The 16,626-nt window shown below is 38.1% G+C and overlaps 1 protein-coding gene across 1 annotated transcript; it reads right to left on the bottom strand.

The window, feature by feature from the left end:
- Positions 1–668: 668 nt before the first annotated feature.
- LOC138341963 (protein app1-like) lies at positions 669–12,771 on the bottom strand. The gene is made up of 5 exons (XM_069294145.1): positions 12,532–12,771; positions 3,137–3,388; positions 2,931–3,065; positions 2,576–2,822; positions 669–721 (listed from the first exon to the last, which is right to left on the bottom strand). Exons 1-5 carry the CDS (start codon positions 12,769–12,771, stop codon positions 669–671), a joined length of 927 nt encoding a protein of 308 aa, XP_069150246.1.
- Positions 12,772–16,626: the final 3,855 nt, after the last annotated feature.

Genomic DNA, 16,626 nt, shown 5'->3' with positions numbered 1-16,626 from the left:
AAATCAGTGACCAAGAAGGTCGTGGTGGATTTCATCCATTTCAACATCATCTGTCGTTTTGGTATTCCAAAGGTGATTATAACTGACAATGCCGCAAATCTCAACAGCCACTTAATGCAAGAGGTATGCTACCGATTTAAGATTGAGCATCGAAATTCGACTCCGTATCGCCCAAAGGCAAACAGGGCTGTCGAAGCTGCTAACAAAAATATAAAAAAGATACTTCGTAAGATGGTGCAAAGTTCTCGACAATGGCATGAAAAGTTGCCTTTTTCTTTGTTGGGTTATCGCACTACAGTCCATACGTCAGTGGGCGCTACCCCATATTCACTGGTATACGGGACTGAAGCAGTTATACCTGCAGAGATTGAGATCCCATCTTTACGAATCGTTGTGGAGGCTGAAATTGATGATGTTTAATGGATCAAAACTCGATTAGAGCAATTAAGTTTGATTGATGAGAAGCGTCTGACATCAGTATGTCATGGACAATTATATCAGAATAGAATGGCACGGGCATACAACAAAAAGGTGCGTCCCAGACATTTTGAAGAGGGTCAATTAGTGTAGAGACACATTTTGCCGCATCATGCTGAAACCAAAGGCAAATTTTCTCCAAATTGGAGAGGACCATTCGTTGTTAAAAGGGTATTAATCAATGGTGCTCTTTACTTAGCAGATATAGAAGGCAAAGTGACAGAAACGGTCGTCAATGCTGATGCTGTGAAAAGATACTACATATGATTGAGTTTCGACATTAGAAACCCTTATGTTTGGTCTTGATATTTCAAGGGTTGATTCAACGGGATCTCTTGGTTACGCTGTGTCCTTGAGTTTTTTTTAAGAAAAAACAATAAAAAAAACAAAAAAAACAAAAACAAAAACAAAAACAAAAACAAAAACAAATTGCCTGAACTACGTTTGACCTGATTCTTGTTTCGGCCAGATGCGTAGGCCCTAATATTGGGTTCGGTTCAACCAAATACAAATCCAAAAATTCATATTGTAGTATACTGGGGCAAAACTCGTTTGTTTATTTATTCGTTCTCTCATCTCACAGCTCAAAATCAACCTCATCATCTAAAGTAAAAAAAAAAGGTCTTTGCATCAGCCCTTGATATGTCGAGAATAAGTTGGTTAAAGGTAGGTAAAAATACTGAATGGGCACCATAAGACAAATGTGAGTAAAAAGAAATAAAAATGAGAGAGTCTTATTGGTGAAAACCCTAAGTGGGCACCGTAAGGCGAAAAAGAGTTGAATATAAGAGAGTCTTATTGGAGAAAATCTTGACATGCACCATAAGGCAGACGTGAGCTGGAGAAATTAACATGATTGAGTTTTAGCGGCAAAGACCTTCGTGAATACCACAAAGTCTATAAGGGTTCATATTATTTATGGCTTCATTAAGTGTTGGGATTCCACATCAAGATTGAATAATCAATAATGTTTGATGAATAGATTGGATAGCCAAGTCTGGGAATCAATTCAAATTGCATGGAATGATCAATACACTCGGCTCCTACACTCAGATAAGTTTTTCTTTCTTCTTCTAAAAAAAAAGAGTCTTCATCGAATCTTTTCTTTTATTCTCATATAGTTCGCAATTTTCTTATACTTTTTTTCGTCACTTTTTGGTATGTATTTGAGTCGAGTCTTTGTCAAAAGAAAAACAAAAAAAACTATGAAGAAAATTCAAGACTTGCTACCAAGTCTCTAATCGGTACTAGGCAAAGCATCAGGCTATTGAGTTAATCTATCTTCAAGTGTTGAATTCAAAAATTCTCTGATCCTATGAAGGCTAAATAATGAGTGTTGGGAGATAAATACAGTGGATTTAGGTCCCAAAGTAAGCAAATTCGGATGAAAGTACTATCAATCAATAAGAAGTATTGACAGTAGGAAACAACCAAAGCGTCATAAGTGTTTGAGCCGCCCTTGTCGAAAGATGGAACCACAAACCAACCACCACCTTTTCAAACTCATAAATTTTCTTTGTTGAAGCAGGGACACAAGTTGTTTCAAGATTGAGGATTCGAGGAACATAGATGTTCAACCTAGTTTGCAGCGAGCGAAAGGGAACCCTTACAATAAAGACTTGTGGAATATTATATGAAAGTTGGCTAATATATATCAAAATAGCAATTACTTAAATGTTGGAGTATTTATTTTATTTATTACTATTATTATTATTTTTCTCCTTGGAGGAACTTCTAAATAATGAAGATAGCATTCACAATATTTTGTTGGTATTATTAGTTTGTTGAAAATTTTATTAGCAGGACCCTCCTGGATAATGGGACTAGCAGGACCCTCCTGGATAATGGGATTAGCAGGACCTTCCTGGATAATGGGACTAGCAGGACCCTCCTAGATAATGGGATTAGCAGGACCCTCCTGGATTATGGGATTAGCAGGACCCTCCTGGATAATGGGATTAGCAGGACCCTCCTGGATAATGGGACTAGCAGGTCCTGGATAATGGGACTAGCAGGACCCTCCTGGATAATGGGATTAGCAGGACCCCCTGGATAATGGGATTAGCAGGACCCTCCTGGATAATGGGATTAGCAGGACCCTCCTGGATAATGGGACTCGCAGGACCCTCCTGGATAATGGGATTAGCAGGACCCGCCTGGATAATGGGAGTAGCAGGACGCTCCTGGATAATGGGATTAGCAGGACCCTCCTGGATAATGGGATTAGCAGGACCCTCCTCGATAATGGGACTAACAGGACCCTCCTGGATAATGGGAATAGCAGGACCCTCCTGGATATAGGGACTAGTAGAACCCCCCTGGATAATGGTACTAACATGACCCTCCTAGATAATGGGATTAGCAGGACCCTCCTAGATAATGGGAGTAGCAGAACCCTCCTGGATAATGGGAGTAGCAGGACCCTCCTGGATAATGGGATTAGCAGGACCCGCCTGGATAATGGGAGTAGCAGGACTCTCCTGGATAATGGGATTAGCAAGATTCTCCTGGATAATGGGATTAACAGGACCCTCCTGGATAATGGGACTAACAGGACCCTCTTGGATAATGGGAATAGTAGGACCCTCCTAGATAGGGGGACTAGCAGGACCCTCCTGGATAATGGGACTAACAGGACCCCCTGGATAATGGTACTAACAGGACCCTCCTGGATAATGGGATTAGCAGGACCCTCCTGGATAATGGGAGTAGCAGGACCCTCCTGGATAATGGGATTAGCAGGACCCTCCTGGATAATGGGATTAGCAGGACCCACCTGGATAATGGGACTAGCAGGACCATCCTGGATAATGGGAGTAGCAGGACACTCCTGGATAATTGGATTAGCAGGACCCTCCTGGATAATGGGACTAGCAGGACCCTCCTGGATAATGGGACTAGCAGGACCCTTCTGAATAATGGGATTAGATTACTTCCTCGTAGGATTAACACTTCCTAGTCTAGATTTTTAGTATTATTTTCTCTTGAAATAAACACTTCCTAGCCGATGTTTATGTTTTATATTTATATTTGCTAATAACTCACAAAAAATTTTCTAGTGAAAACTGGGGCAAAAATTTTTATTTATTTATTTTATTTGATTGTAGTGGTTCTCAGGTTTTCTCAAGCGAGACCTGGATTTGAAATTCAAGAACAAAGTTTCAAATTTTTTAGAATAATCAATTCCATGATGGTTAGAATTAGTTTCTTCAATGCATGTAGAAGCCTGACATCCACACATCTTTTACTAGTCAACTTTTGATCAAGAAAACACGTATTTATTCAAGAGCATTTTTCAAGTTGTCATTTTGAAGAATGTCAAAAGTTCCGTCTAAGTGTCAAGTTCAGCCTCCATTCCAATTCTAAGTTAAGAGATTCATTCAAAAATCAAGGTGATATCTTAAAGTCAAAATTCAAGTGAAGATTCAAGAAAATCTGCGTGGATGGATGTTTGTACATTTGTTTTTCTTTTGACTAATAGTTTTCAATTTTTATGTAAGGATAAGAGTCGCGATCTAGAGCCTCGATGGAACCTCACTTAACTTCGAACTCATCACTTTATCTCCTCGAACTACAAGTGGCCTGATTCCCTTATCACCCGGGATATGTAGGATGTCCAAACAAGGACTCGGTCACACAAATTATGGTCTTTCAAATAAGAGTTCGGTCAAAACTTGTCACTTTGTCTACTTCTTTGTCTGAAAAACTCCTCGTGTTTCCAGTCAAAGAGGGGCAAACTGTAGACACGTAATTTTTGACCAAATTTAAGTTTAACACCAATATTTAGAGCATAAATAATTTTATCAATCTAAATTAAATATATTTTGACATTTTATTATTTTCATTAAGTTTATTTAAAAGATATAAAAATAAATAACATAAATATAATTTTTATTATAAGTCTATTTTGATTGTTAAAAAAAAGATATATATATATATATATATATATATATATATATAATTTAAATAAACTAATATTTCTTAATATGTCCCTTATGTTTTAATTATCCATTTAGCTTTTATTTATTTATTTACTCAAAGAAATTAATAATTATATAATTATCATTTTTATATATATATTGAAAATTAAAAAAAAAAACCACACACACACACAAACCCCACGATCCCTCCCCACTCCCACTCACACCCCACGACATGCACACACATGCACAATCATATAACAATAACACGGAAGAAACAAACAAAAGAAAAAAGGAGAAAAGAAAAAAGAACGAGATCAGAAGAGAAAAGAAGGAAAAAACGTGAAAAGAAAAATACGCACAAAAAAGAAAGAGACTCTTCTACAAACAAAAATCAGAAAATATGTTTACATATTTTGCTTTGACTCAAAAACAAAGGTTGAAGATGAGGTTTACTTTCGCGGTTCCTTATTCGAATTGTTTTCTTTTGGTGAAATAATTTCCACAAGGGGTAATACTAATTTAATTTTGTATTAGTTTTATGTCATGATAATGCGAGAATGAATTGCAATATATATTAAAGTTGTTAAATTTCGCGTATGTTTAAACCATTAATATTTATTCATGTTATTGTATGAAGTGTGTTCAAACGTTCATATCAGTTTTATGTTTAGGTCCTTCGTATAATTATATTTAGTGTGGAATTATTATATCAAACCATGATTTATTTTATATTTAAATAACCCATAGTTTATTTTATATTTAAGTAAAATTATTGTCCAAGTCATGTAATTTTTAATATTTAGTTTATAATGATAACATGTGTAGCTATTATGTAAATATATTAATTTTAGTTAGTAGAATTTTTATTTAATGTTAGTGACGTAAAAAAAATCGAATAAAAAAATAAAAAAAATATAATAATAATAATAATAAAGAGGGAAAAGAGAAAACAAAAAAAAAATAATAGAAAAGAAGTGTAAAAATAATATAGAAAAATTGAATTGAAGAGGAAAGATATTTTTTTTTGAAAGTTTCTTTGTCCAAACAAAAAAAAAAATTAGGTTGAAATAAAAAAAAATAAAACCTCGAAAGTATAAAAAATAATAATAACAATAAAATAATAATAATAGCAAAAGATGAGAAGGTAAAAAAGAAATTTAAAAAAATAGAATAAAAAATAAAAATAATAATAATAACAAAAGAAAAAAATGAAAAAATGTAAAAAATAGAATAAAAAATAATAATAATAATAACAAAAGAAAAAGTAAAAAAAAAAAGGAATATCTTATTTTATCTTGCTTTGTTTGATTAAATTTATATGCGTATATATATATATTTCTAATTAAAGGGAATAGATTAATAAAATAAGGGTAAATACATTCGTCTTAATAATATAATATTAAAAAATTAGTTTAAGTCATAAAAGTCCATAAAGTGACCGTGTTTGTCACGACCCAAATCGGATCGCGACTGGCACCCACACTTACCCTCCTATGTGAGCGAACCAACCAATCTAAACCTTAACATTTCAATATAATATCAACAAAAAGTAATGCGGAAGACATAACTCATTAATAAAATCAATAATCAACTTCTATAACTCAAACTTATCATTATCCCCAAAATCTGGAAGTCATCATCACAAGAACATGTATGATCAAATTACTAAACTAAGAGTATTCTAAAAGTAAAACAAGTAAAAGCTAGTCCATGCCGGAACTTCAAGGCATCAAGACATGAGGAAGAAGATCCAGTCCAAGCTAGAAGCATTAGCTCACCCTGAAGATCCGATGTGACGAAGACTGGCTAGAATTGCGGTTGAGTTGAAGATGACGGTACGTTTGCTGCACTCCACAAATAAAAAAGAAGAAAACATAAAAGTAGGGGGGTCAGTACAAACACAAGTAGTGAGTAGGTATCATCGGCCAACTCAAAATAGAAAACAGTATATATTAAGCAATATCATAAAATCAACTAATATCCTTAGCATGCAGCATTTACAATTACCATAACCCTTGGTCACAACACCAAGCACATCAATGAGGACTCACGCCTCCTCATCATACTCATTTGGGAATTAGATTCATTAGATTGAGTATATTAACATCTTTCAAGATTCATTATCTTTATTCCTCTCGTGTCGGTACATGACACTCCGCTCCTCATATACTATCCTGGTGTCGGAACGCGACACTCCGATCCTCATTCTATCCTGGTGTCGTAACGTGACACCCGATCCATATTCTATCCTGGTACCGGAAAGTGGCACCCGATCCATATACTATCCTGGTGTCGGAACGTGACACTCCGATCCTCATGTACTATCCTTGTACCGGAACGTGGCACCCGATCCATATACTATCCTGGTGTCGGAACGTGACACTCCGATCCTCTTTCTATCCTGGTACCAGAACGTAGCACCCGAACCTCTATTTCTATCCTGGTACCGGAACGTGGCACCCGATCCCCTAATCTCACTACTTTCGTTCATCAAGCCTTCTTTTATACCAAGGCATCATCATTAACAAAGTAGATTAGGGTTATCTTTCAAGAATTAGGATTCAATAGCTTCATCATGCTTATTTTATCACAATCACATAATCACATTCATGCAAGCATACAATTAAGCATATAGAAGGGTTTACAATACTACCAATACATATCATTCGCTATTAAGAGTTTACTACGAATAGAATAAAAACCATAACCTACCTCCACCGAAGAATTTTGATCAAGCAAGCAAATTCCCCAAAGCTTTTGTTTTTCCTCTTCGTTCATCTCTCTCTATCAATCATTTTTCCCTCTCTTGTTCTTTCTATTTTTCTTATTCAAACCCTCTTTCTTTTACCCTAATTAGCATATAATTAAGTATAAAAGATGGCAATAATAACCCACTAATTAACTCAAGGTTACCTCTTTTAACCTCCAAGTAGTTAGACTTATTAACATTAACCCACTAACTTTATAATTACAGCAGGAATAGTCCAAAACGCCCCTTAAATTACTTAACAGAAATCCGACCCAGCCTGGGATTACGCAGCCTGTGACGGGCCATCGTGCCTGCGATGGTACGTCCTGCTGCTCCGTCACAGAGTTCAGAGACTCAATTCTCTGAAGAGTCTGTGACGGTCCGTCACGCCTGTGACGGTTCGTCCCGCCTGTGACGGTCCGTCCCGCCTGTGACGGTCTGTCCCGCCTGTGACGGTCCGTCCCGCCTGTGACGGTCCGTCCTGCCATTCCTTTACGAAGTTCAGAGAGTCGATTTCAGTACCCATTTTTCAGAAGTTCTAAGTGTTTTGAAACGAGACCCTGCGACGGTCCGTCATGCCCATGACGGTCCGTCGTGCCCATGACGGTGCGTCGTGGGGTCCGTCGCCTCAGCTAGTTTTTCAGAAATAAAATCTGCTGCTCAAAACGACTAAACAGGTCGTTACAATAGATACCAATTTACCCATCGTTCGTCCTCGAACGATCATAAGAAGAAAAACAAGGGCGAGAAGGAGTACCTGAATCTTTAAACAGATGTGGGTATCTTTCTTGCATATCAGCCTCCTTCTCCCAAGTGGCTTCTTCAACCGGCCGATTCTTCCATTGCACCTTGATGGATGCAATCTCCCTTGACCTCAACTTGCGAACTTCTCTATCTAAAATAGCCACAGGCTCCTCCTCATAAGACAAATTTTCATCAAGAAGAACTGAATCCCAACGGATAATGTAGTTTCCATCCCCATGGTATCTTTTCAACATAGACACATGAAATACCGGATACACTCCGGACAACCCTGGAGGCAAGGCTAACTCATAAGCCACCTCCCCTACTCGCTTAAGTACTTCAAAGGGACCAATATACCTTGGGCTTAGTTTACCTCTTTTACCAAACCGCATCACCCCTTTCATGGGCGAAACCTTCAGCAAAACTTGTTCACCCTCCATGAAATCTAAGTCTCTAACCTTTCGGTCTGCATATTCTTTTTGCCTACTTTGCGCTGCTAAAAGCTTTTCTTTGATAGATTTCACTTTATCTAAAGAATCCCTCAAAAGGTCAGTACCCCAAGGTCTAACCTCAAATGCATCAAACCACCCAATGGGAGACCTACATCTCCTACCATACAATGCTTCAAATGGGGCCATGTCAATACTTAAGTGATAACTATTATTGTATGAAAATTCTGCTAAGGGTAAGATGTTATCCCTATGACCACCAAATTCTATCACACATGCACGAAGCATATCCTCCAACACTTGAATCGTTCGCTCAGACTGACCATCGGTCTGAGGGTGAAATGCAGTACTAAGGTCCAACCTAGTACCCAATTCCGCATGCAATGTTTTCCAAAACTTAGAAGTAAACTGCGTACCTCTAGTTGATATGATGGAGAGTGGAACCCCAAGCAATCGAACGATTTCCGAGATGTAAATTTTGGCTAACTTCTCTGCATTGTATGTCACCTTGACCGGAATGAAATGAGCAGATTTAGTTAACCTATCTACAATCACCCAAATAGAGTCATACTTACCCATTGTATTTGGAAGACCAACAAAAAAATCCATTGCAATTCTCTCCCACTTCCATTCAGGAATGGGCATTCTCTGAAGTGTTCCTCCGGGCCTCTAGTGTTCATACTTTACTTGTTGACAGTTTGGACATTTGGCGATAAAATCAACAATATCACGCTTCATTATACTCCACCAAAAGTGTTGCTTTAGGTCACGGTACATCTTGGTTGCACCCGGATGTATCAATTACCTTGAACTATGAGCCTCTGTCAGAATAGTGTTGATCAAATCATCGACGCGGGGTACACATACCCTTCCCTTAATCCTCAAAACACCTTCCTCATCAATGGTTGCTTCGTTAGCCTCTCCTTGCAACACTTTATCTCGGATCCAGATCAATTTCTCGTCATTAAACTGCTTTCCCCTAATCTTGTCAAGGAAGGAAGATCTTGCCTCCACACAAGCTAAAAATCCTCCCTTCTCATTTACTTCTAATCTCATAAGGTCATTAGCCAGAATCTGAACTTCTCTAGCCAATGGGCGTCTAGAAGCTTGCAAGTGAGCTAGACTTCCCATGCTTCCCGCCTTTCTACTTAAAGCATCCGCTACAACATTCGCTTTTCCCAGATGATACAAAATAGTGATATCGTAGTCCTTTAGTAGTTCCATCCATCTCCCCTATCTCAAGTTCAAATCTTTCTGAGTAAAGACATACTGTAGGCTACGATGATCCGTGTATACTTCACACTTAACCCCATATAGATAGTGCCTTCATTGCTTTAATGCAAACACTACCGCAGCCAATTCCAAATCGTAGGTCGGATAGTTACGTTCATGCACCTTTAATTGCCTTGAAGCATACGCAATCACACTCTTCTCTTGCATTAGCACTGCACCCAAACCAGAATAGGATGCATCACAATAAACAATGAAGTTCTTACCCTCTACTGGCAAGGTAAGGATAGGTGCGGTAGTCAACAAAGTCTTGAGCTTCTGAAAGCTTTCCTCACATTCGTCCGACCATACAAACGGAACATTCTGCTTAGTCAAGTTCGTCAATTGGGAAGCAATAGAAGAGAATCCCTTGACAAATCGATGGTAGTAGCTAGCTAAACCAACAAAGCTCCTTATTTCTGACACATTAGTGGGCCTTACCCAATTCTTCACTGTCTCAATCTCAGAAGGATCCACCATCACTCCTTCCTTAGAAATCACGTGCCCCAAGAAGGACACTGCATCTAGCCAAAACTCACACTTATAGAACTTGGCATAAAGCTTTTTCTCCCTCAACATTTCCAATACAATTTTCAAATGCTCCTCATGTTCCTTCTTAATTTTTGAGTATATCAGTATATCATCAATAAACAAGATCACAAAGAGATCCAAATATGGCTTAAAAATCCCGTTCATCAAGCTCATGAACGCAGCAGGGGCATTCGTAAGATCAAAAGACATCACTACAAATTCATAATGCCCATACCTGGTTCGAAAAGCAGTCTTTGGCACATCCATTGCCCGTATTTTCAATTGATGATAACCGGATCTCAAGTCAATCTTAGAGAAGACACAAGCACCTTGTAACTGATCGAACAAGTCATCAATGCGAGGAAGAGGGTACTTGTTCTTAATAGTTACTTTGTTCAACTACCGGTAGTCTATGCACATCCGAAAACTTCCATACTTCTTCTTCACAAACAAAACCGGAGCACCCCAAGGAGATGCACTTTGTCTAATGAAGCCTTTGCTCAACAACTCTTGAAGTTGGGCCTTTAACTCTCTTAACTCCGCGGGAGCCATTCTATAAGGGTATATAGAAATGGGGCGAGTACCCGGTTCAAGATCGATGCAGAAGTCAATATCCCTATCTGGTGGCATACCAGGAAGATCTGCAGGGAACACATCTAAAAATTCTCGGACTACCAAAACCGACTCAATCGAAGGTACTTGGGTAGTGTCATCCTTGAGATGTGCCAAGAAATCTAAACACCCTTTACTAACCATTTTCTTAGCACGAAGAAAGGAGATGATACGCACCGGATTGGAAGTGTAGTCACCCTCCCACACTAACGGATCTGTCCCAGGTTTGGCTAACGTCACAGTTTTAGCATTACAATCCAAAATCGCAAAATTCGGAGAAAGCCAAGTCATACCCAGAATTACATCAAAGTCAACCATTTCTAAGATAACAAAATCTAAATAAGTGTTGCTCCCCACAAAATTCACCAAACAAGACCTATATACTTTTTCAACTATCACAGACTCACCCACCGGAGTAGAAACACGGATAGGCATGTCAAGTAATTCACAAGGTAAATTTAGACCATTAGCGAATGAAGAAGATACATAAGAAAATGTGGATCCAGGATTAAACAATACAGAAGCCATGCAATCAAAAACCGAAAGATTACCTGTGATGACAGCATCAGATGTCTCCGCTTCAGATCTCCCAGGGAAAGCGTAACAATGGGCCCTCTCACCTGTCTGTCCGTTGCCCCTACCCTGTTGTGATGTAGTGGCTCCAGTTTTCCCATCACCCCGGCCGTTTTGGTGACCACCATTACCTCGACCACTGCATCCTCCAGAATAACGGCCTTTACCATGACCACCTCTACCTCTAACATTTGGAGGTCTGTAACTCTGTTTTGGACAATACCTCTTGATGTGTCCATTCTCCCCACATCCATAACACTCTCTGGATTCAAGCATAGGTCTCTCAAAGAAGTGTTGACCGGTCTGAGATGGACCCCCAACTACAGTCTGTAGTGAAGACTGGATTGGTCGGACTGAGTAACCTCCTGAACCCTGTCCTCTAGAGTAAGAACCATTAAACTCACATCCCTTTCGAAACCTTTTGATGTAGTTGCCATGGTGAAGTCATGTGGCTTCACTCCCTCTACCTCTAACACGAAGTCTACCACTTCTTGAAAAGATTTCGCTGTAGCCGCTACCTGTAAGGCTGAAATCCGCAACTCTAATCTCAACCCCTTCACAAAACGGCGAATCCGCTCTTGTGGACTGAAACATAGTTGGGTGGAATACCGGGATAATGCACAAAACTTAGCCTCATATGCAGTAACCGACATCCTACCTTGCTCTAGGCTCCAAAATTCATCTCTTTTCCTATCCCTCAAATTCCGGGGAATATACTTCTCCATAAAAAAGCTAGAGAATGATGCCCAAGTCATAGGTGGCGCCTCTGTTGGTTGACACTCAACATGTGAACGCCACCATATTTTGGCGTTCCCTTGAAACTGATAAGTCACAAACTCAACACCAAACCGTTCTACTATACCCATCTTGTGTAGTAGCTCATGACAGTCAACCAAAAAATCGTAAGCATCCTCCGATTCAGCACCCTTGAAGACTGGAGGTTTCAGTTCAAGAACTTACTGAAAAGTTCATGCTGATCATTTGTCATTACAGGCCCCGCAGTCAGACAAGGAAATGTGCCTATTTCCAATGAGGCATCCATGCGAGGAGCCACAGTAGCCGCATGTTGTACCTATGGAGCCTGAGGTGCTGGTGCAGAAAACACTGGAGGTGTTTGACCTTGATCAGATAACCCGCTAAGATAAGCCAAAACCTGATTGATCATCTCTGGGGTAGGTTGGGGTGGCATTTCCTCATTTTGCACTTGTTCATTCTCCCCTTCCTCACCCTCTCTTACTACTTCCTCAGTCGGTGGAGGAGTCACCACCCTAGCATCAGATGGCCTAGGTACTTGTCCTCTTCCTCTAGAGGACGTCCTCCCACGACCTCTTTCACGGCCTCTTGCCGCTACTCCTCTTCGGGCTACAGCCCCAGTGGCTGCCTCAGACGTTTCTTGTCTTGCCGGTGTTGGTGTTGGTGCAGTCGTTGCTCTAGTTCTAACCATCTGCGAAATAGAGTGAAGATGGTCAGATACCAATTTGTATCACCTAGATACCAATTGGATCCAAGTAATAGCACGAAAGAAAGAAAGAAAGAATGGAATTTTTCCTAAAGTCTTATAGACTCTCAAAGAAAAGTAAAGGCGTTCCCCTACCGTTCCTAAAGACTCTACTAGACTCGTTCTTGTGTGATGAGACCAACGAACCTAATGCTCTGATACCAAGTTTGTCACGACCCAAATCGGATCGCGACTGGCACCCACACTTACCCTCCTATGTGAGCGAACCAACTAACCTAAACCTTAACATTTCGATATAATATCAACAGAAAGTAATGCGGAAGACTTAACTCATTAATAAAATCAATAATCAACTTCTATAACTCAAACTTATCATTATCCCCAAATCTGGAAGTCATCATCACAAGAACATCTATGATCAAATTACTAAACTAAGAGTATTCTAAAAGCTAAAACAAAATCTGGAAGTCATCATCACAAGAACATCTATGATCAAATTACTAAACTAAGAGTATTCTAAAAGTTAAAACAAGTAAAAGCTAGTCCATGCCGGAACTTCAAGGCATCAAGACATGAGGAAGAAGATCCAGTCCAAGCTAGAAGCATTAGCTCACCCTGGAGATCCGATGTGAGGAAGACTGGCTAGAATTGCGGTTGAGTTGAAGATGACGGTACGTTTGCTGCACTCCACAAATAAACAATAAGAAAACATAAAAGTAGGGGGTCAGTACAAACACAAGTACTGAGTAGGTATCATCAGCCAACTCAAAATAGAAAACAGTATATATTAAGTAATATCAAAGAATCAACTAATATCCTTAGCATGCAGCATTTACAATTACCATAACCCTTGGTCACAACACCAAGCACATCAATGAGGACTCACGCCTCCTCATCATACTCATTTGGGAATTAGATTCATCAGATTGATCATATTAACATCTTTCAAGATTCATTATCTTTATTCCTCTCGTGTCGGTACGTGACACTCCGCTCCTCATATACTATCCTGGTGTCAGAACGCGACACTCCGATCCTCATTCTATCCAGGTGTCGGAACGTGACACCCGATCCATATTCTATCCTGGTACCGAAACGTGGCACCCGATCCATATACTATCCTTGTGTCAGAACGTGACACTCCGATCCTCATATACTATCCTGGTACCGGAATGTGGCACCCGATCCATATACTATCCTGGTGTCGGAACGTGACACTCCGATCCTCATTCTATCCTTGTACCGGAATGTGGCACCCGATCCTCTATTTCTATCCTGGTACCGGAACGTGGCACCCGATCCCCTAATTTCACTACTTTCGTTCATCAAGCCTTCTTTTATACCAAGGCATCATCATTAACAAAGTAGATTAGGGTTATCTTTCAAGATATAGGATTCAATAGCTTCATCATGCTTATTTTATCAAAATCACATAATCACATTCATGCAAGCATACAATTAAGCATATAGAAGGGTTTACAATACTACCAATACATATCATTCGCTATTAAGAGTTTACTACGAATAGCATAAAAACCATAACCTACCTCCACCGAAGAATTTTGATCAAGCAAGCAAATTCCCCAAAGCTTTTGTTTTTCCTCTTCGTTCGTCTCTCTCTATCAATCGTTTTTCCCTCTCTTGTTCTTTCTATTTTTCTTATTCAAACCCTCTTTCTTTTACCCTAATTAGGATATAATTAAGTATAAAAGATGGCAATAATAACCCACTAATTAACTCAAGGTTACCTCTTTTAACCTCCAAGTAGTTAGACTTATTAACATTAACCCACTAACTTTATAATTACAGCAGGAATAGTCCAAAACGCCCCTTAAATTACTTAACAGAAATCCGACTCAGCCTGGGACTACGCAGCCTGTGACGGGCCGTCGTGCTTGCGACGGTCTGTCCTGCTGCTCCGTCACAGAGTTCAGAGACTCAATTCTCTGAAGAGTCTTTGACGGTCCGTCGCGCCTGTGACGGTCCGTCCTGCCATTCCGTTACGAAGTTCAGAGAGTCGATTTCAGTACCCATTTTTCAGAATTTCTAAGTGTTTTGAAACGAGACCCTGCGACGGTCCGTCGTGCCTATGACGGTCCATCGTGGGGTCCGTCGCCTCAGCCAGTTTTCCAGAAATAAAATCTGCTGCTCAAAACGACTAAACAGGTCGTTACAGTGTTAGAACCACGGGACTCGAGGGATGCCTAATACCTTCCCCTCTGTCAATAGAATTCCTTACCCGAACTCGTTCGCACACCAAACAAAGAGTCATTTCCTTTTGATTAGGGGTTAAACAAAAAAGGTGACTTGGAACACCATAACTCAATTCCAAGTGGCGACTCTGAAAAAGCTAAAATAATCCCCTAATTAATTACGTCACTTAAATTGGAAAAACCCTTACGCCATCACGCGAAAAAGGGGTGTGACAACATTCAATATTTCAATCTATAGTATTTTATTAATAAATATAATGTTAATTATAATTTATTAAAAAGAGTTGTTATTAACAATTAATAAAAAAAAGGGATAAACTAATAATGAATAATTAATATACCTAATTAAGACACAGACAAACAAATAATGGAAAAATGGAATACTTTATTAATTATATTAAATGTAGTTAGCACATTTTGAAACTTTATACTAGCACGTTTTAAGGGATTTTAATTAAAATTTAATATTAGATTAACATGTTTTTAGAGATATCAAAAATTTTCAGATTAGCATCACTATCTTAAATATCTCTAGTAAGTTTAAATGATATTATTTTTTGATTTAATTCCTTAAAATTTTTTACCTGATTTTAACGATTATTTTCAGATTTGCGGATTTTTTTCAGATTGACATTTTGAAATCTATTTGCATCATCGTTGCAATTCATCTTTTTTTTCCAAATTTTCACGATTATTTTCAGATTTGCATCAACGTAGAAGTCATTTTCCCCAAAATTTCACGATTATTTTCATATTAGCATATTTCAGTTCATTTTTTAGTAACTTGAAAAATTTTGGCGTTTGAAACAATTTGATTTGATCTGATGTAGAACATTATGTCAATATTAATTAAATATGGTGAAAAGTGAAATTCATCAGGTTGATTTTTAATTATGATTTGTTTCTTTTAATTATGAATTATTGATTTTAATTAATTTGATATTTTTTACATGTAGAACAGTGTTTGATTTTTTTTATAACTTTATTATCTGAAATAAAGTTTGTATATTTTTTTTGAATGAAACAGTTATGTTATGTCTAGCGTATTTGAAGTCTGAAGTTTGTATTATTAGTGTATGAAAAGTATACGAAACGTGTATCAATTGTTTATGAAAGTCCTTTTTTTTAAAAAAAGAAGAATATTCTAGTTTCTATTGAAATTAGAATATATGTTTTTGTATTAATTTTGTATTGAAATTGTATTGTGTTTATTTAATTGGAGTAGTTTGTTGGACAGTGAATGGTATATTAAATGTGCATGAAGTGTGTATGAATTATATGATCTGATTATAAACGGTCATCTGCTTTCCAAAAAAATTTCAATTTAAACTTGTGGTAAAAATTTGACTTGGGGACTTTGTCAAAGTCTCTGAAATTTTTTGCAATTAATCTATTAGGAACAGATGAATAAGAAACAAAATCAGAAATTGGTCCAGATTTTAGACCGGTTACAACAACCAACCCTTTTAAGTCAAAATATAACTCTGTACCATTTACATTGATAATGAACATGTCATCCCTGCCATGTTTAGATTTAAGAAGGAAAGTATGACGCAACAATTGACATTGAATTTTTATGTTATGTAAATCATTAAAAAATTCAAATGGGGTTTCTTGTAAAAGTTCC

Source organism: Solanum lycopersicum, chromosome 2 (assembly GCF_036512215.1).
Source record: "Solanum lycopersicum chromosome 2, SLM_r2.1".
NCBI lineage: Eukaryota > Viridiplantae > Streptophyta > Magnoliopsida > Solanales > Solanaceae > Solanum > Solanum lycopersicum.
Note: the sequence above shows the minus strand (reverse complement) of the source record. Positions and strands in the feature narration are given on the sequence as shown.